At 43.3% G+C, this 22,651-nt stretch overlaps 1 protein-coding gene across 1 annotated transcript in view; it reads right to left on the bottom strand.

The window, feature by feature from the left end:
- The window catches only part of macf1a (microtubule actin crosslinking factor 1a), a gene marked incomplete at its 5' end in the record, with an annotated part of 210,032 nt that overhangs the window by 98,546 nt on the left and 88,835 nt on the right, over positions 1–22,651 (bottom strand). The window contains 4 exons of the mRNA XM_080485773.1: positions 12,486–12,578; positions 13,975–14,052; positions 16,191–16,280; positions 21,980–22,041. Of these exons, the coding sequence (XP_080341899.1) occupies positions 12,486–12,578; positions 13,975–14,052; positions 16,191–16,280; positions 21,980–22,041 (323 nt within the window). The remainder of the gene's footprint in view (positions 1–12,485; positions 12,579–13,974; positions 14,053–16,190; positions 16,281–21,979; positions 22,042–22,651) is intronic.

Raw genomic sequence — 22,651 nt, 5'->3', positions numbered from 1 at the left:
GTACTGCATGTCTCTATATATGAGGCAAGTGTGTCTATTCATGTGCAGCTGAGCTACAAGCTGTGTGACAGTTACAGAGACCAGACGAGGTTAGCAGCGTTTTTCAGTGCAGCTATGATCCCGTCACAACATCCAGCGCCCTGAGGCTCTGGACCAGCCCTCTTTTAGAAATATGGCCTCTTTGAAGTTCGTGGGCAGAGGTGGGAGGGAGATTAGGGGAGGGATGGAGGGGGAGGAGGTACAGAGGGAGGTGGCAACAATGGAGGATGGGGACATAAAGAGATAAAAAATGTTGTTTTATTGGCACTACAATAAGACATATCTCCTTATAAAACATCTGTTTAAAAGCATTTAAAAATAAGGAGAGATGTTTGGATGGACAGACAGACCAAGGACTGCTGGGTAGGGTCACATACAGTAGGAATGTTTCATGGATAAATCTGATTGATGTTTTCAGAGTGGGGAAGGAATCCCCTCGAGGCTCAATGAAGCCGCCGTCTGACTGATGAATGCGCATTTAAAATCCCTCTTTATGCAGAGGAGGGAAACACACCCACAAAGGACAGCTGCACTTTAAGCCGATCACAGACGCACTGAAGACGAGAGTATTGATCATCATTGAACAGTAAAACGCCGTCAGATGGCGATCTCTGCAGAGCATGTGTGCTTCTCATGACTCGGCAGAATCGGGGACCACTTAGCACTCCTGACTTCAACATGTGGACAAACTGCAGGGTGTCCTGGAAATGGGCTGATATTTGTAGAGCGAAACGCTGCAGTGACTGCAGCAGCGTTTTCATTCTCAAGGTGAAGGAGAGCTGAGCAGCTGAGGTTCTCTCCTCCTTCCTGGTTCTCTACCGCATGTCTCTGTATATTTCTATCTTTTCATCTCTCTGACTCACTTACCTCTTCATTAGCATTAAAATTAGTGTGCTTGCAAATGAGGAAGGAAGCCTGTGTAAATAAAACTACCCCAGTGGAACAGTGGAAGTTTCCAACAGATTCAAAAAGCAGGGTTGACGTCAGCAAACATGGCAACATAGATGAAACTGTGCTTCATATTAATGCACCATGCAACCATTGTTCTATTTCTAGTGACGGAGAGCAACAAGAGGTAAATCTGAATCGCTCGCTGTCTGAACTGATTCACACTGAAACGTGTGAAAATGTACTGTTCAGTCTCCTGGAGATCAACCTTCCTCGTGCTGGTTTTTATGGGCGATGACGACGTTGTTGTCATGCGACACGTTCCCAGATGGGAACGTTCCCACCTGCCTGAATGCACGCTATAATCTCAGCATGGACAGTTTTTACTGGAGAACTTTGCTTCTTACTACATCTTGCTGTCAATACTACACATTAAACCTTTACTAAAGAAGAAGAAAAAAAGTCTTGTGACATTTGCTGAAGTGACACGTGGATTTTGGTATTAGGTAGGTGTTGAAGGTGTGTTTGAAACATGAAGCCCAATTAGAAGACCCTGATCTTTGAGGCGTCAAGTACAAGAAATGAGTACTGGATGTGTAAACGGCTGCAGAGTTTAGTGTATTAGATGGTGACGTTCTAAAACTGACATCAATAAAAACACACCCCGTCGCCAAGCAACAAATAACTTTGCAGAAAAAGTTCATCCAACCTCATGTGCAGAGTTAATCTCCCACAGAAAATTGTTTTGAATTTTCCAAGTGAAATAATTTTAGAACACAAAATAAGCAAGTTTTCCATAATCAATTGTCTATTTGTTTTTAATGTCTTGGCCTCTGTTAATATCGTGCTTACTCATTTTGAGGAAAAGCAATATGTGATCATTATTAATATGTTAATCATTATCGTGATTAAAATGGCAAAAACTGTCCAAATCAGATAAGATATGAACAAAAGTAGATGATGCATTATTGAACTCAGAAGTCCAGAGAGAAAGTGTCGAGTTGCACAAAAGGAAACCGTGTCATTTCACGTAATGACCCGTCTCTCTCTGACTCACACTCGTCTTGTCCGTCTCTCACACTCGAGCAGACGTGATGTGAGAAAAGCAACATGGTGAGAAGCAGAAAACAAAAGGAGGGAAAGGAATGGAGAGACGGCCTGTGCTGGGATGATTAGACCACATGAACAAAGAAGGAAACAAGGGAGAGACGTACAGTGGAGAGCTGATAACAACACACACACACACACACACACACACACACACACACACACACACACACACACACACACACACACACACACACACACACACACACACACACACACACACACACACACACACACACACACACACACACACACACACACACACACACACACACACACACACACACACACACACACACACACACACACACACACACACACACACACACACACACACGCGCGTACTTCGTTAAACCCACACAAGGCGGCCTCTATGATTATTATGGAACACCGGTTTTGAAAACAGCGTCCTGACGGGATGATATTCCTCCGCGCATGAGGGAAGAAGTAGATTTAAACATCTGGAGTCAAGAACTAAAATTGTGCTTTGAAAATCACATTAGAACCACAAAGCAGAAAAAAGTACAACTACTACACGAATATATTTCAACACATACATTTTTCAAAGTCAGAAAACATGAACGATAAAGAATATACAAAACAGTGCTTTGACTGCATGTTTCCTGTAAAACATTTAAAATACAACCACACTTCTCTGAAACGGGTACATGAAGCAGCACATTTGAGAAGGTAGAGGGTAATAGATGGATGTTTACTGGCATAATACATCAAGACGCGGAGCAACACAAATGCAATTCCCCTTTAGCGCTGAATGCCACGGGAACTCGTCTGCTATTGTTTCAAAGAACTGACTGATGAAATAATCACGTGAGATGGTGAAAACATTCACGGAAGCACTCAGCTCTGAAGAGAGAAACACACAAACACTGCAAACAATTATAAAGAGAGGGAAGGTGAGATTGTCACGGATTAATGCGTTTCCTATTAATCTGCCTATTTTTCTGCTAGTTTCAATATTGCAGTATTTGAATGTTACCTGGTCCCAAACCAGCATATTGTAAATAAAAACAACCTCTAAAAATATAGATATTTCCTTTTCCAGATGCACTTTAACTACAGTTGCTGCAGCGTTATAAGATTGAGATAATTTACTTCATTGTGCAAGATCTTTCTTTTTTTTACAAAAATGTACAATGTGTTCTAGAATTAGTTTTTCCCCTCCTTTTACGGTTAGCTTGTTCACAAATAATGTTATGTCTGTTTCATCTTTCAAGTGTTTCTGGTTTGTGCACATACACACATTTCAGAGTTAGAACTGCTGTGTGGACAATAATTGAGGTCCCAATGGGAAAAAAAATCAATTGATGTTCATGTGCAGACAGAAGTTCAAACCAAAGTTGAGGTTTGGTTATGGTTAAGAAAATGGGAATAGCTGAGTTAGAGTCAAAAGGAAATGAATGTCAGTCAATGCAAAAAAAAAAAAAGCAACCAAAAAACCTGTAGTAGTAATGCATTGGAAGAAATTTGATGTCTGGGAGTGAGAACACCAACCTGTGGCAGACATGTGACAGCGGCCTGTTGCTGCAGAGACAGAGGACTCTCCATCATGGAGTCGAGTCTCTCAGAGGAGCTGCTGGTCAGCCCTCCCCAGTCCGTCTGGCTGGGAGTGGTGCCTGCCGTTTCTGGCGAGGTCAGTGGTAAGTCGCTGGCGTAGCCCGACTCCAAAAGTGAGGACCTCTCCTGTCCACGAGCTGGAGAGTCCAACCTGAATCCCCTGCCAGCCGAGACCTCTTGAATCCGTGGCTGGTTCAATGAGGTGAGGTCCCCTGGAGATATTCTGGTTTTGTCCATGTCTTCTTCAGACAGTTGGACTTTGAGAATGTTTCCTGTAACTGGAGATGGCGCCAGCGACTCTAGGCGTACCTCCACCTCCCCGCCACTTTCACCGCTCCACACTGGAGAGCCAAAGTCACTTGGGTACACGGTGCGAACCACACAAAGTTTCCCATCGACTTCACGTATGTGGACTCGACCTTTACGCTCCTTTTCTGACGGCGTCTCCACCACCTGAGATGTCCCGTCTGGTTTTACCCCTCCATGCTCCTTCTCATCTTTGTCTGCACTTCCCTTCTGTTTTTTCTCCTTCTTCTGCCGGAGTATCCACGGTTTCTCCAGAACCCCTTGGACTTTCTCACGTACACGACAGACCCTCCCTCCGCCTGGAGTGGTGCTGCCCAGGGCTGGGGCTGTGTTGACTGGGGTGGTGGTGGTGGTTTGGCTCGGGATGCTGGAGACGTCGACGATTGCACTGACGGAGTCTTCCTCTCCTGGTAAGCAGAAGACGCCTCTCCAGGCCGGGCTTGGCTTTGGGGACACTTCGAGAAGCCTGTTGCCCAAAAGTCCCCCAACACTGGAGCCCGGGGTGAGACTGTGGGGACTTGATCTGTACAGTGTGGACTGGGCATCAGGCACTCTTAGGGTCCACGATGAGTGTACTGGTGCTCCTTTGTCATCCTCGTCTACGTTGTCTTCATCCATTTCATCATTCCCAATGTTTCTCCGCCGCTCATATTCTTCTTGTTCCGCCTCTCCTTTCCTGCTCCTCTTGCCCCTGTGCTTACGTCTGAATCGCAGACGCCTTTTTGGTGAAAGTGGCGGTGCTCCCACGAGCTCCCCATCCCGAGGAGGCCTGACACAACCCATAGAGTTCCCCATGTCTTCAATAAGATCGTTTGAGAAACCGCAGCTAAGTAAGCAGTAAATTCATGAACAATATGAAATACCGTTCATTTAGGTTCACAGGTTTATTCTACAGTTGCTGGAGAACGTCCTTTTCCTCAAACCAAAAAAAAAAAAAAAGAGAGAACCTGGAGAGGAAACTTGACTGGCAGCTCCTTTAATAATCTGACACCGGTGAGTAATGTGAAGTTAGATAGAACAGGTTCAGTTCCATTTTCTGTGGAACCATCTTTAACAGCAGCTGGTGAATAGGAAGACAGATCGAGGACGAGGGAGGGTCGGTGCTTTCCTCAGGCAGTTATTGGTGTGGTCACGGGGCAGGCATCTGCAGGCTAACGTGCTCACTGTGCACCTCCCGTCCTTCCTCTTTCCTTCACCTGACCTGACTCAGACTCAGGCAGTGCAGCCACGCTCAGGCCCTCTCGCTAAAGACCCTGATGTGTAAGAACAGTGTAGGTATTTGTGCAGACAGCTCGCTGCTTTATTTTGTTTGTTTTTCTGATATAAACTGACTCGTGGTCGCAGCACAAGGACAGAAGGACGCAGTTATGTCAGCAGAGGGAGGAGAATAAATTCAGCTTGTGCCGGATGATTGATCACCGAGTCTCTGGCAGGTGAGCGGTTACCTGGCGTGAGGCAACATGTCAGGCAGGAAGATGAGTGAGGGGGAGAGAATATGTAGTGCAGTCTAGAGTTATTCAGCTCATTAGTGACACCCCAGCTGCTCCACATACTGCACGCCACAGTGTGTCAGTCTGAATCTGGAGTTATTGCAGGATTTCTAGTGAAGATGGCTTTGGTGAAGGTCTCAGCTCCATTTTTGCTTCAATATTTTAATTCCTTTGTATATTGAAGATGCACGCTTCTTGGTGAAAGGAGAAAAACAGCACACTGCAGTTCAACTCTTTTCCTTCCCAGAACAAAGATGTTAGAGTTTGCAGTCAGTTTCAGGTGCTGGTATCATCCAGGAGCTCAATATACTCTTAGAGCATCTATCTGAGCTCATGCATTAATGATGCCTCTGCACGACTGTGGTAATGTTATTGCAGTGCAAGGGGCGGGAAGTATGCTTGAAATGGGCAGAAATCCAATGTGTCACGTTTCCTCCTGGTGGAAGTAGTATTAATGTTGATTCCGTTGATATCCTTCGTAGTAGCGGCAGGCTCAGTGTCTCATTGTGCCGAGGCAGCACAGGGTCCACATTGGTTGTGGGGGACAGAGTGTGGAGTCAGCCAATGCTGCTCCAGATTGTAGGGAGATTCAGCCAATACTCCGACAGCTTGTTAAATACTCAATCAGAGCATCAGCTTCCCGCTCCAATGCTTCTCCTGGTCATCCTCCCACGAGTTATTCCTCTCATTGAGTTGGCGTTTCATGCAGCATGTCGATGAATTTGCCTGGTCTGCACCTGCAACTGTTGCCAATATGTTGGAATCTGTTTACTTCACCCATCAACAAGATTGTCAGGAGGATCAATGGTCTTTATCGTGATTATCTTTGGGTGAAAGATACCTGTGGAATCGCTGTGGCTCAGAAACATGTGTTTGTTAGCAGCCAGGCTCCACCTCGATCTCTCCAGACAGCTCAGCATCACATGCCTCTACCCTGGATACCAGCAGAAAGATGCCCCGCCGCCTTAATGTCAGACTCCCCGGGAATGAAGTTGCCTGGGAATTCTGCCCCGGTGATATCCAATCATAAACTCCCTGTGTCCTGCTGTCAACCTGCCTGTTATTCAGGCGGGCTTCCCCTTCATCAGGTGGTGCAGTGCGACGATACAAGAGCCTTCACAAAATCCACAGTTTGCATGAGGTGGAGGGGTGAGAGGGAGGTTTTAGACTAGGTCGTACACAGAGGTGAAAGAAAGGGAAGCTTGGTTGTCGTTTTGGGTTTCCTCTCTGGTGCCCTTTTGTCTCTTAATAGTTCCTCATGTCCTATAGATCTAATTAGGAATAAGCACCTGGGGTAGGAACTGAAGCTGGACTCAGACAGAAGACTAGAGCGGTCCTCCGTCGCCCGTAAAGATCCAGATCTGGTAGCAGACCTACTTCAAGTACTGATGCGCACTGTATCTGGAACACAGCCAAAGGGATTCAGAGTCCAGTGAAGGGCAATCCCGAACATCACACAGCACACAGGCGGAGGTTGGGGACCGGACAGTCCGCACTCGATGTCCCCTCACGCAGAGACACGGAGGGAGGAGTAAAACCAGGAACACAGGGCGTCTCCAGTTAAAGTCCCTCAGACAAGCATGGCTGGATTGATCCGATTGATACGGTGGAGGCTGGAGGAAAACAGCAAGTGTGTGTGTGTGTGCAGTCCAGGAGGGAGCACGAGTGTGTGCTTGTGCCTGTGAGGTTGGGCGGTCCCCCGGTCAGCTGTGCGAGCCCTTCTGCATACGCGTCCACCAGTGAGTCTTGTCCTGCCATGTATTTGAGGTCTGAGGCCTGCAGACGAGTAGAAGCCGGGAGCTCCAGTGATGGCAGGCAGCCTGGATCCGACTGTCTCGACTGGCTCTGCTCTGCTTCGTTATCCCGAGCTCGCAGACGCCGGCAGAGAGAGAGAGAGAAAAGCTTTTATCTCCCGGCTGCTGCAGCTTCACACTCTTCTGCTCGATCTCTCACTCTCACCATCCACCCCTCCCTTCCTCCTTGGCTTTCCTCCTCCTCCTATCCGCTTCCTCGTCACTCCCGTCTCTCTCTCCCTCCCTCTCTCTCTCTTTAGCTCCAGCTCTCCCTCCCTCTCTCTTTAGCTCCAGCTCTCTCTTTCTCTCTCTCTTGTGGCTGTTAGCAGCTTTCTATGCCACAAACACACACACACACACTTGACCCAAAACTGCTCCTGAATGACAGGCTGCAACAGGGAGGGAGAAATAAAAAAAGCAGCCGGCAGAAGAGAAATGAAATCTAAATCAGACCGCTGCGTCTCAGAGGATAAACGAGGAGTGGGTAAGCACTTCAATCTGTTTCTCTCCATCTATTCCCCTCAATATGCACCTGTCCGTCAGGCGGCAGGTTATGAATGGCTCTGGCGTGAAGAGTAAAGACAGGAGGCAAGAGGTAGAAAGTGTAAAGAAAGCCAAAACCAAAGGAGGGTGTTACTGGGAGCGGCTAAAGAAGAGTTTAGACATGGGGGGGGCGGGGGGGCTGCACAATTACAGAAACACGAAATTTGCAGGATTTGTGCACGAGTATGATGAAATGCCTGTTCTAAAAACGCATTTAATCCAGGTCCATCCAGCTCTGCATCAGATTATATGCTTAAATGAGAGGATGAGATTGATTCTTGCAGGATTGTGCCGTGCGACTCACATGTTTGTTAGTGTTGATGTTCCCACCTGCTCTGCTGAGATAAGACATCTTACTTATCAGTGTGTGCAGGGTGTCAGTTCTCTACAAACAGGAATATTCCTGTTTTATTCCACCACAAGTTTAGACTGTGGAGAAAGTGTGATCCTGTTTGTATACAGGGAAAGGTTATTGCTTAAAGATATTCAATATGTAATCATTTTGTAATTATTGCTTTCTATCATTTTTACCTGCTGCATTGTATTTTTATTCTATAAGTTATTTTAACTAACTATATGCAAAATTGTATATTTACTTGACTTCAAATAAGACGTCTCAACGAACACTGACAAATTCACCTGTTGAATGTTTTTCTGTATTACAATATATAGATATATGTTTATACGTATTGATTCTTCCACATGACAATATCATGTTACAACAACTATCTTTTAAAAAAACAAGCAATACATAAAGCCTTGCATGATTCTTTTTGAAGTTGTATTTATTGTAAATGATATCTTTCGAGAGTGGGACATTATTATCTTGGACTTTAAAAGCTGGAAACATTTTGTATTCTGTGAGAGATTGAGCAACTCACCATAAAACAAATGAACAACTACTAAAACAAATAAATGAATAGAAAAATAAAACCCTAGAACAGAAATGTGACTGATATCACTCAGTAAGATTCTTAGAAGAATATATATACGTGAATGTATTTAAATACTAATCTTCCAATATACAGTCTCTAAGTCTCTTTTGGTTTCCACCGACCATCACAGGGGAATGGTCTGAATCACACAGCTCGTACATGTGATCCTATACAGCGCAATGTGGCCCCAACCCTGCAGTGACACGGGCCTTCCACCACTGCACACACAGTGCTGTTAATGCTTTTCTTTTTTTGCAGGAACATGTATAGACGGAGCCCACCAAAAGGCGAGGCACTCTCTAGTGGTGAAAGCAGCAGTAATCCATCTTTCCTCATTAACCAAAAGCACCCAAAGCACGAGTGAACAACACACACAAACATGTGAACCAATGAGAAAAAAGCACTAATCAACTCCCAGAGGCTTTCATCCCCTCTACTGTGGCCACATGCCATCCTGAGCGGCGGTAATCAGACCTCCGCCTGAACCCACATTTTCACCAAACACACTATATCTCACAGCTCCTTGGTTGGTTGAGATGCATTGAAGAGCAGTGATTGATCTTGAGATTTTAGTTATAATAATACAGGCTCCATCTGTGCTCGGAGTGGCTGGAAGAGTCTTTACATTATAACATCTCCGAGGTGACCACGGTTAAAGAAATAATCGCAGTGATGACGCTTTCCACTAAGCTCTGTCGTTGTGTGGTTACACTTCAGATGTGAGCACTCAAAAAGCTGCCGTGGTGGGTCGGGCCAACTATGACGTATAACTGTATATAGTTCCTAAAGCGCGAGTCCTCGACCTGTTTTCCCTCCCAGAAGAGTCTAAAAATAGTTACAGATATGTGGTTTATCTACAACACAATCCCAGGGGATCACAGACAACCACAGGTTAATGAATTGCTGCCCCAAACACAAACAAATAGAGTAGAAAGGTTTGTAACTGACTGATATACCTAAACAACAGTAGTCCGTCTTTGCAGACCTCATGATTGCCACCAGGTTGTTTTTGCTCTGCTTGAGTCAACAGCTGTTTTTAGACAAAGAAGTTTGTGTTAAAATCTTTCTTCCAGACTAAATATAAACACTGATCACGCTTTAGGCTTTTCCACCATTTCTTTTTATGTAATTTTAATAATTTTGCAAGCTCCCGGGTGAAACACAAGCTGCAACTGTGTACTGTACTGATACAGATCCACATACTTCAGCTTTATAGAAACAGAGGAGCACTGCTTGAAATGGCCACTACTGTTCAAATCAGAATGAAAAGATTTTGATGGTGAAATAAACTTGCATTACAAGCTTGAACTAGCACCCCCGAACAATAACAACCTGCCTCCCCCCGCTGAGCTCTCTGGAACTGGTCAATATTAATTTCTCTCCACTAGTTTGGACTTTTACCGAGATAAAGAGCGACAAGCAGCCAGCTCAGCCAAACACAGGAGAAAACAGAGCGGCTGGGGGAGGATCTGAACTCCAGGATGGAGAATTTCAACAAGTAAGATCATTTCTGATGTTGAGCTCAACAGTGGCACCTAGTGGCTCGGCAGAATACCTGCAAGCAACCTGCCTGGGCTTGAACAGGGGACATTCTGGCCGTAGAGGTGATGGTGCTCACCACTATAACACCACGAGACCAGAGATGATGAATAGATACTGCAAGACTCTTTTCAATGTTTGAATTCTGCTGACAGCTAGTTAGGTACCGGATTATTTTCAATTATTGTTTCCTGTAGCAGCCTTGAGCAACTTACTGAAAGCAATGAAGCAGGATTAAGAGTTTTAAGACGAAAATGTGCAATCTAAAATATAGGACATTTTATACAAGTAGTTTTTCTCCTAAATCACCTGAGGTGTAAATTCAGAGGAGATGACATAGGATGCGCCTCTCATGTAATCTAATCTGATGATGATGAACAACAGCAATGACCCCCAAATGATAAATGATCTGTGAGTGACGGCTCCTACACATAACTCATTTACACACCCACACACACACACACACGTATTCTATACATATAGACCTGGAGGCCGGTTTCCAGAAATTACTTCTTCATAATGACAATCATCAGTCCAGGACTGCCCGTGGGAATTACATGGAAATTATAGATTTCTCTGCTGGTGTGAGCGACATGTCTTAGTAACAGAAAACAACTGTGTCATGCTCAGTCACAGAGAAAATAGCAGCAAAGGAACAAAGAGCTTTCTATTCTCCGCTTTAATAAAATGTACAGTGTGACATTTCTTGTGCAATCATGCAGTAAGTAGTGTTACACCGATGTCAAAAACAGTATATAGACATTTATAAAGAAGGTGCCTTTTGGCTGCTCCCTTTAGGTTCCAACACAGCAGGTCTCGTCATCCACATGTTTGATTTGACCCACGTTCTACACCGGGTGCCCTGACGCAACCTGAGCAACTCGGTGTTAGAAGCTTTGCTCAGGCAGCCACAGGGGCGACCTGGCATTCAAACGAGCAAACCGACTGAAAATGTGATTTTAGTCTTTGGTGAATAAGTGACCCTGTGAAGGACACACAACACCGGAACTCTCACCTCTATTGAAGCTGAGCTGAAATGAGCTTCAGCAGCATAAATCTGAGAAAGCATTAATCCCGCAGGGTGTGTTTTCACCACAGCCACCTTAAAGCCAAATTATCTAGAGAAAATAGTTAATACAACCTATTTTTAGAGAGGGAGAGTGTGTGTGTGTGTGTGTGTGTGTGTGTGTGTGTGTGTGTGTGTGTGTGTGTGTGTGTGTGTGTGTGTGTGTGTGTGTGTGTGTGTGTGTGTGTGTGTGTGTGTGTGTGTGTGTGTGTGTGTGTGTGTGTGTGTGTGTGTGTGTGTGTTTTCTCGTTGCAGCTTTAATCTAAAGCTGTCGTCATCTCCTAAACTCAGTGAACTGCTGCTCTGCAGTCAGACCCCCTCCCTGCACGTCTTTATCCCCGTTTCATTCCGTTCATTCGTTGCTCCAGCAGCTCGTTTCATTCCTCCGCTCTTCATCAGTGTCCCTCCTTCTCCTCATGCATCGCTCCGTCTCGTCATCTCAATACTAAAACTCTGTAACTCGATGTTCTGCCGAGTCATGCCCACTGAAACTGGCTGAAAAGGGGTGTCATGCACTACTGTTTCCACGGCAACTGGTTGGCAGCATCACTTCTCTCTCTGATCCTCACAGCACAGCCTGGTGGTCACAGGCTGCTACTGTAACGAGTATGTCCACAAAGATGGATGGACTGATGTTACTTTTATTTTAAATATAGGAATAATAGAAAACTGACAAACGGAGATAGAAAGGTGAAAGATTAAGAGATGAACAGCGTGAGCAAGAGGAAAAACCCAGATTTAAAACCAGAGTTTTATGAAACAAGCGTCTCAGGAACAACACCACCACCCTGCAAAGACAAGACTGCATCCAAACTGATGCAGCGCTGAAACAAAGAAACAAACTGGAAGCTCATAAAGAATCCAATACCAGGAGTGCAACTCGTAGGGATTTCACAGAAAACTCGCACACTAATTGATTTCCAGTCAGAATGTGTGAAAAAAACCAGAAACAAACCTCTGTTGCATAAGTCACCTCTGCTTAATCTGCTCAAACTCACACACATGCAGCTCAGCTCATCGCGGCTCGTCACTCAATTTTAAATTGACCCATTAGGAATGACAAGGGCCACAATTAAATTAAGGTGTAATGAATTGGTGTGGTGTTACTTCATTATGCTGCCCTTCAGGTTTCTCCAGCAGCGATTAAGCGTTTGTTCCTCAGACAGAGTCGGAGGCTTCGGCGAGAGAAGTAAAGGGCACAGACCTGGAAGTGAAGGATGATGGTCCAGATGAGTCCCAGCGTCAGTTTGGGGTTTCCATCAGTGATGTCATCGTTCCTGATGTTCACAAGTTTGACCTGAAATGAGGAGAAGATGTGGTAAATGGACTGGTTACATTCAGTCATTCATACATACATACAGCAATAAGCCCTGAGCTGCCAACATGATCCCACTGAGGCTCAGCAGGACACATGGGTATAGAAATGTTGGTTCTATGTGTCAAATAAGATCGAAGAATAAAGGTGAACAGGTTCTCCAAAATGTGACCTGGCCGAATATACCCGGCCTTACTCATCAATGTGCATCTCTGCACAAGTCTCACACTCCACTAAATGTAGGACAATCACTGAGACCTTGTTAAAACATGAAGCTCAGCTCGGCTGTATAATTAGACCTGCAGTGGGACTGCGAGAGGATTCACCAGAAGAAAAGGTCAGCGCTCAAAGTCTCCGGGGACGGAGACTAAACACAAGAGGGATGTGGCTGAAGAAAAGAAAGGCCCGGTTCAGATATGGAGGGAGAGGAACGGGCCGACAGTGAATGCAGAGCAGCAGAATAGAGATTAATTTGAGGAGGCAGAGAGGAAACAATGGGCAGCTGCAGCGTGAGACAGAAGCAGAGCTGCTTACTGCAGAGTCCACTGATGTGATGATAAAGGTGTTTGTGTCCAACGACAGTTTTCCATTTGAGGAAATCTTTTTTCTATTTTACTTAGATAATGTGAGGCATGTAAACGGTTAACGCAGCAGAGTTGAAATCAGTGCCAGGACATGCTTTTACCAACTGGGGCGGAAACACGGTTTAGTTCCGGAGCCACATGTTCACCTGGAGCGGGCCTGACCGGTTAGAAAAGTGCCTGGAAAATCTTTAAATTTGAACTTTAAAACTTTTCTTTGTTGTGGTGCAGAGTATAAATGATAAAAAAAAATATTTTTTCCCCACAATAAAGCAAACAATTGCTCCCAAAAATGACTACGATCTGTCCATTGAACCCACACCTGCACACAGGTTTCACTTTTCTCCAGTGTCTCTCTTCTTTCTGGTATAATTTTCTGGGGGTTATAGTGTTTTTGAATTTTGTCAAATGCCAACATTCTGATTCCTGTATTCGTATTAAATTATCTTCTTGATAAATATATCAGTTTTACATTCAACGTCTTATCATGGAAGGAAAACATGAATGTTGTGTGTCGAGAATGTTTGATTTAAGTGTAGTTCATTTTTAATAACCTGTGTAAAAACTAAACTGATGGAGATTCAAAATGGTAAAAAAAAAAAGTTAAACAAGAAAGAGTCGGTATATTCTGTATAAATGTGAGCACATCCACATTTCGCTGTGTGTAATTCATACAAGTAACTCGAAGCTTCATGAACAGCTGCAACCTTTCTGTAGACTCATACATGAAGTTGTGAGTATATAAAAGAAGATGGATTACATTGGTTTTTTTGGGAGTATTTAGGATTTCTTCGTACCTGTCTCTGTTTGAGGAAGTCCAGCGCTATCTGGACGTTTTGCAGTCGATGAAATCTCATTCGCCCCTTTTCTCTGGGCTGCAACAACAAAATAAAAAGAGCAGGAGAATTAATGTCACCAAACTGTACAATAATAAACCAACATGAAGCACACAGGAGGCAGCAGTGAGTGCAGCTGATCTCAGTCAAAGGTGCAGTGGAATAAAACTACATCGACAGTAAATGATCCTGTGGAGGGCGCCGTCTTCAACTAAAAGTAAAGACATGCCAGCAACCGTGGAGCAAACCACACCCACACCATGCTCCTTTATTGTTTTGAAGAAAAATCACATCAGCTTATTTAGTCTCCAACAAGTTTTTATACACAAACGGCAGTTTGAAGGATAAATAATGCAGTTTAAGAGAAAACACACGAACAAGCATCTGATTCCAATGAAGGATGCAGATGTGACGTCACACTGCTGCAAAACAAAGTTAATTATCGAAGGAAGGAAGGAAGGAAGGAAGGAAGGAAGGAAGGAAGGAAGGAAGGAAGGAAGGAAGGAAGGAAGGAAGGAAGGAAGGAAGGAAGGAAGGAAGGAAGGAAGGAAGGACTAATAGTGTATTTTAAGTGCATAATGATAATCTCAGAAACTCCTTATTACTTTTTTCTTATAACTAAATGTATCTTACAAACATGAGAATTTGTAGTTCATGAATTTTATGATGAAAAATTTCTTCATGTTTATTTTGACAAATAACCTGGATGAAACTTTTAACCCCTTAAATCCGGCTACAACTCGAGTACAAATGTCTATAGAACATGTGGAAATCCACAATGTTGTGAGATTCATGCAAAAACAAAAAAGGGGAAGAAAAAAAAAGCACAAGTTCTGTTGAGTGAAAACATCTTTGTGATGTGAACTTCTTGTTTTTGTTGGATTAAAACTGCAGTTTAATAGCGAGGATTGATCCTCCTGATGACATTTGGTTATTAAAGCTGTCACCCAACAGACGAGGTGGCGTCAGCAGCAGCTTGTGTTGCTCAGTCAGTGTCACAGCACTCTCATGCAGCCTCGCGGCGCCACCTGTGGACAGGTGGACGGGCAAAGCTAAGAGGTCAGAGGTCAGAGGTGAGACAGGGCGATCGGTGGAGGGAGGGCGGGGGAGACAGTCCAACATACTCCCTGGGCTCCTTCCTCCTCCTCCTCATCCTCCTCCCCCCCTGTGACCAAGATGAGGGGAGGGGGGGCCCGCGAGGCGTACGCCCTTTTCAGTGCGGGGCCGCTGCTCTTCTGTTGCTATGGTAACGGAAGGAAATGCACAGAAAGAGAAAAGAGGAGGAAGAGATGCACTGTGAGAAGAGCTGGATCCGAAAACAAGAGCGAGGGAGTCCAAAAAGAGTCAAATGCAAAGAAACCACAAATTAAATAAAAAAATAAATGAAGCAAAAACCGACAATGACTGGAAAACACTTTTATCTGCTCCTGGTGAAATCATGAATCAACTTTAGAGAGTTGTGTTAAAAAAAAAAAAACATCCTACGTTGGCGTGTTTGTTTTGTTACAGGGATGAACTGTAGAATAAATCAGCTCCAAAATCAATAAAACTAAACTTTTCACATCCCATTGTTAAGTTCACTCTTTAACCTTTAACAGACGATCACTAAGATCACATGACTTCCTACTGCTAAACTCCTATCGGATCTGTAAAGTGTGGCATCTATATCATCAATCATAATATAAATACTCAAATATATTTTTTACAGCTATCTGTACTTAAGTACAATAAGAAAGGGCGAGCATTTGTGTCGTCGTCACTTCCTCTCACGCAGGTCAGGCTTGGTGGAGGCGACGCCGTCTTGTGTCTCGTGCATGAATCCAAACCGACCACAGTCACTTCCTGTTAGTGTGCCTGCCTCCTGGAAACATTCATGTGTCACATCGCGGCCGCTCTGCCCGGCCGTCGGGAGAAGACTGTTCACTGTGACACGCTCTGCAGCGTCAGATCACCAGGAAGCTTCACGTGGCTCGTAACAACAACTGTGTGCTGGTTCAGCCTCACAGCGAGAAGACCCTGGTTCGATAACCGACCAGAGACTTCATGTTGTCCTTGTTCATTCACGGGTCGTAGTTTGTGTGTTCGTATGGGACAGGGACAGGATTTGAACGCACTAAAACTGGAATGAGAGTGATCTAAGATAAATGTTTGTGTGTGTGGGAAGGTGAAAGCCATACCAGGGTGACTCCAGAGAGGACCTCCAGCAGTGAGATGAGGTTGTGTCCGTCCCTCAGGTCCTCGTACAGGTCTGTGATGTGCTTCCTCACCTGAGGAAGAGGAAAAAGGAGGGTAAGAACCGAGAGAAGGAGTCAGTTCTCTTCTCTAATCATCTGTCAGGCCGATTGCCCCTCAGCTGACACGCAGGGTGACAACGGCCGCCGGGCCAACAGAGACGAGGCACCAGCTGAGGCTGCCCGTCTCCGTTGCCATGACGCTGCCTCCACAGCAGTGTTGGTGATGGGGGTTGTCGCCGGGGGCGACCGCTGACACGGTGACTCTGCGGTTTGGCCGAGCTGAAGCATCAGAGTTGGTTTGATTTGAAATGTGGGACACTCAAACAGAGAAGCTTAGTACGTGATTACAGCAGATAGTTACTTCTCTAATGAAGTTACTTCGCTGGTTACAGTAAAGAAAACGTGTATCTAACGTTTGCGTTATATTTAATAGTCTGTCTCAGTATCTACATATGAACAAAGCTGTATTATTGTTGCTAAATTATGGCAATTTATTATATACTACTATTACCATGACGCAATATTCCAAACAAACAACAACAAAAGAGAAAATCTTTTTAAAAAATCGAATAAGACAATGACTGAACAGAACAATCTGCACACATCCTTCCTTCAAACCCAAACATTTACAAATATTTACCAATATGCAGAATGAAACCAGACATATTTCTTGATGGATTTCCTCAATTCCTATATTGTTGTGTTTGAGATATCTTATTTACTCCTGAGTGAAAAAAGCAGTACAAATTAAGAATTGTGCATTTAACCTAGTATTCACTGTTACTTTGATTTTAATTGTTATATTTAGTTGATTGCTGATCCAGTGACAGAATAAAGGAAGAATTTTACATTTGAGAATAATAATAATGTTGTTTCTTATCCAGTTTGGAAAAGAGTATCCTGAGGCACCATGAAAAAAAAAGGCCTGAAAAACTACAAAGAAGTTTTTCTCTCAGATATAAAGTAAAGTTTCCCTCAGAAAGCAGAAACACAGAGAAGCTGGCTCACTGCAAAGGTCAAACATTCTCATATTAATGATTCCAAACTGCAAACTCATCCAGGCAAAGCAAGGACACACATCCATCTGCTTAACACTGAAGCTGCACAGTTCTGCACTATCACATCCAACCACAAGAGGGCAGCACTGGCCCAAGAGTACACAGAAAACGTCTTCATATATCATATCTCAAATACAGAAATTATAAAATAAAACCTGGAATTAAGTTCTATTCATATATTCCGAAGCAGGGATACTCTAAAGATTTCCTGCTGTAACCACAGAGCTTAAAATGTGTTTTTCTTCACATAACAGCACAGAAGTAACAGCACTTCACCATTTGTCCTCAACCTCTCAGACACGTTTCAATGTTTATTTCTCACTTCTTTGCTCATTCTGCTGATCAAACTAGTGTTAATTAAATAACAAAGACACCGTGTTCGATGCTGATGGGAAATAATGTGATATTTTTATCCAAATGACTCTGGGTGTGTCAGAGCAGGCTCAGTGACATGATCCTATTTATAATCAGCTCCATTAGTCAGTGTTTGATGTTTCACAGTCAGTTGCAAGCAGTTTTTCTCTGGTGAATGTGGGACTCTTGCGGTAAATGTTACACCCCCATAAGTAAATCGATGATCAGGACTGTTAATCTGCTTTTTCCAGCATATAGACTCTTACAGTGTGAAATCCTGCCATTTAAGCACAGCTGGTATAAAACAATGTGTGGATGAATCAGATAAAGAATTACGTTATTCCTTTTTTGATTGTGTATTAACTGGCACTTAGAGACAATAATTCCGTAATTAATCAAATATCTGGAGAATAAACATGAGAAATTAAAGCCTGACGTGATGCAGAAAGTTGTTTTTTATTGATGATCACACACCATCAATTCATTCATCTTATATCCTACTTGAAGTACTATAGTCTGGATTCAAACAGGTTCTGGAGTTGAGAGCACTAACCACTACACAAGAAATCCAGGCGTTGGTGTGTAAACCGTATCCAAGGCTTCAGTGTGTTTGATTATGAAAGTTTGCACTTGCAGCAACAATTTGTTTAAAACTGATGTGGTTTTCTTTCATCCAGCTGAGCTCCAGATAACGGCGACTCTTCATCTTTATAGGAAATAAAACACCTCACTTCCTCCTGAATTCTTAATTCCGGATTAATCTTCAGAGTGTCGCCAGGCTGAGCTGCTGCGTGGCAGCAGGAAGTCCAGAGGACGGTGTTGACACTAACCTGTGTGTGCTCTGTACACACGACCACATACCTGCTGACACCCTGCACACCTGAGCAGCCGCCCACATTCCCGAGTCCCACAGAGCAAACAGGTGATGTCAGTCAGGAGGCAGCCGAGTCTGAAAGCAGACCTCAGTCTGCTCTTTGTCTTTCCTCTGACGGCATTTCTCTTTTGTCTCCTCAGTTTATTTCTGATTGTCTCCCTTTCTTTATTTCCTTCTCTGCCCATGTTTGCCAGTAAATCCCTGCTGAGAGGGAGGAGGCCTGAAGAGGCATCAGTCCTGGACCGCAGTCAATAGATTATGTAAAACACACAGAGATGTCACTCTGCTCTCCTTTCACGGGGTCAGCTGTGAGACAATCGCTCTGACCACATAATATTTTGAACCTACATTCATTCATTCATTCATTCATTCATTCATTCATGTGACTCTGTCACTCCTCTCTGCCACCGTCCCTCCCATGATAAATGTTTGCCCTCTCTAAACCACTGAGGTGTAAAACAATATTTCTGTACCTGGTTTATTTTATTGCAGGTCATTTTGGAGCTGAGCGCTTAATAATTTCATCTGCAGACAACAATGTCTTTCACATGGACAAGCTCTTTTAAACGACTGGAAGCAGGTTCCAATGAGCAGTTCATACTCTGTCTCACAGCCATATAAATATAAATAAAGCTTATTTGGTTTGTTTTATATATTACTATTCAAATTACATTTTGGTACTTTTGGCTTCTATATAAATTCAAAAATACAATTTCTCAGTTTTTTGATACGTTAACATCCATACAATATTAGTATACATTACTTCTATAGGTGTGAGTCCTGAAAATAATTAATCACAAACTAAACACAACTGAATAAATCTACCTTGTTTATTTGGAAAATAAAGCTTGCATGACTTTTGTTCTTCCTTAGTTGTGTCCATCTTAATATTGTTCCCCTAAATGTATTATAGTAGTGTTAATGTGACGCATGAGCTGAGCTGTCAGCGCCATGCGGGTCAGGCCAATGAATCATTCACTTATTAAATTCAGCTGAAGTTAGTTGATCGAAGACGTTTTATAATATGGATGTTAGTTGTTTTTTTCCCCCCAAAAGAAACAAATTTATTAATTCATGACAAGAAGAAGCAGCAACTAAACAGCTGCGAAAACTTATTAATTTTTTTATTTAAGAATGGTAATTTTGCAAAGAGAAACACTGACTGACAGTCGGACATCTTTCATGTTGCTCTCAAGTTGGTTCATTAAATAATGAGGTGTAAACAGAAGTTTAGTAAAACAGTAACAGAGCAGCTCTTTACTGGAGGTAAGCGCTTCACATAATGATGATGGCAGCAGTCGGCTCAGTCAGACGGGGACGCAGCAGCTCCACAACTTCCAGGAACAAAAACGATAACGATTCAATAAATCTGACTTTTCACATTTCTAATAATTTCCTAATAGTGATCTAACTTAATGCGATCAAAAGAACAAAACTAATTCTCACGGTGAACCAGAGAAAATTCTAATCTTTCCTAATTTATCCCAACTTAGTTTTGGACCAATTCATCATAATTCAATGAAAACGACTAAAAGCAAAAGTTAAAAAAACTCAACAGAGGAACAAGCAAGCAGCTCAGCTCATCAAAATAGAAACGACAGCGAACCAAAGAAACAACAGCAGAAAGGAGGGTCCTGTAATCCTGGCAGGAAGAGGTGGGTATTAAATATTATACAAGCAGGAGGCAGTGACCAACTGCCTCACGTTTCACCATCAGATCTCTTTCAGGGCCAACCAGAGACCCTCAACAGCATCAGTCAGATATGATAACCATGGAGGATTTTACCGTGAATTCATTATCTGAGTTGTTGTCAATAATTCTGAATGACGTCTCAGTTCCTAGACTAATGACTCCAGGTCCAAACAGAGAAAAAGAGGATTTGTCACTCTGGATGAACGGTGGTTGCGCCTGCTGCCCTCACTCTTCGTCTCTGACCTACATTTACGGTCTGCGGCACGCCGGGCAGTGCCAGCTGATACAGGGACACTCTCGGGCCGGACAGCAGTGACGACAGTTGTTAGAGTTATGGGGTCAGACAGACCCTTCCTTGTCAGGTGGTGTGATTGAAATACGCAGCATTCCCCCTCTCAGACACATACTGTACTTTGTGGGTGAGACGGGAGCGCAGGTGTGACGGCGTGCACACACGAGAAACAGCTGCAGTGGAGAACAGACATACCGGGTTATAAATCAGCCTCTCCATTAGTTTATCACCAGAAAAAGCAAAAACAAAGTACGTCTCGCACTTCAATGTTCAACTCAGACTGGAGTATTTTGCTCGTATTTTGACTTGAATCGAGAGCGAGGTCGTTTAGTGCAACAGAAATATTCACTCTCACCGAGCTGCATTCTGCAGCTCATTCAGATTTAATCCATTCAGATGTTTCTCTTACAAGCACATTCAATAGTCTGACAATAAATAATTAATCACTCTCGTTCCAGTAAGTGTTTGCAATCGCCAAACCGCAGTGAAATGTTCATTCATTCAGTTCACTCGCTGCGTGATGAACATGAAGAGAGGAGATTTAACAAGCTGGAACGCCACTCATTATTAACGCCGACAAAACAAACCAACAACTCATCCACTGGTTCAACCGAGCAACTGAAACACGGCAGATTGTGAGAGGTAAACAGAATTTAACACAACATATGAGAAGATCTGCATTAAAAATACTTGTTTATTCGTTTATACAAAGTAATGTGAATCTTTCTGCTTTTGGAAAGCTCAATATATATAAAAGGTATCATTAATATCATCATCATCATGATGTAAAAGTAATCATATTATATCGTGATAGATTTATACATTATAGCATTATATAGGATGTGTGGGTGGGTGTGGGTGTAAGAGATGGAAGGAAGTAATTATATTATTTATTTGTGACAAGGGGTGAGAGTAAATAAGTTTTTACTTCTTCTCACTCCTTTTCGAATACTCTCTGACGGTGTTTTTTTCTTGATTTATTTTATTTTTGTTATTCATTTATTTATTATTTGAGAGGAAAACTTTGTTAATTTTCTTTTCTTTTTTTTATTGTTTTCGTATTCGAAATAAACATTTCAATCAATTTCAATCAATATTTCTGAGCACCAACTTGCAACTAATATATAATAAAATAAATGTTTTAATTAGAATATGAAATACATTGACAATATACTACAAAAAATATAATTATATCACTTTGTTAAAATGTGAAGAAGGTCTCTGCTGTGGCAGCATCATGTTTTCTTTAACTGTCTAATTATTACTTCAAAAACAAAATGTCACACAAAATTCAACAGAGTTTCTGAGCAGAAGTGAGGAAGTCAACATGATAAAGTGTCCTGCTGTGGAGAGCTGAACCATGAGAGCTGGACCATGAGAGCTGGACCATGAGGGCTGGACCATGAGGGCTGGACCATGAGAGCTGGACCATGAGAGCTGGACCATGAGGGCAGCACGTACCTTGATGAGATGCTTGTTGACCCATTTTGTGAAGGTTTTCTTCTGCACCCTGTCCCGCTCATCTGAGGAGAGACAGAAAAGACGGAGGATCATTTCAGAGTCAGAAGCATTGATGCTGCGTCATTAATATTCCAGTCAATGGTGGCTGATGTCGACGACAGACGCGGGACAAACAACAACAACAACAGGCCAGAGGGAGATTGTTGGTGGAGTTATTCTGTAGTTTCTGCAGTCGGACTCAGAAAACTAGAGAATACCAGAAGGATTTGTGTTTAGTCCCGGCTCATAAATTATGATGTTTTTAATTGAGGGACTGACTGACGCCAAAGAAGTTTCACTGTGCTCACACATGACGCCATTATTAGTGGCTTTAGTCATTCTGCACTAGAAAACCAAAACAACTCCACTCAGAAGAGCTCAAACTCCCACGGAGAATACAGAGCAGGTGCTCTGAGTTCACCAACAGCAGTTCATTATCTGCTCTGGCTGGAGTTTGATCTGCATCCAGACGGAGCTACTGGCCTCCGCAGGCCAGAGGAGTGAGGCAGGCAGGCCAGGAATAGAGCCTGATGCTGAGCCACAACTGTGTTAACTCCGCCTGACCACCACCACCATCATCATCATCATCATCGCCTCCTCTTCTCTTTCACAAACCTCATATTTTCCATTCCC

This window comes from Lipophrys pholis (assembly GCF_963383615.2).
Source record: "Lipophrys pholis genome assembly, chromosome: 17".
Taxonomy (NCBI): Eukaryota; Metazoa; Chordata; class Actinopteri; order Blenniiformes; family Blenniidae; genus Lipophrys; species Lipophrys pholis.
Note: the sequence above shows the minus strand (reverse complement) of the source record. Positions and strands in the feature narration are given on the sequence as shown.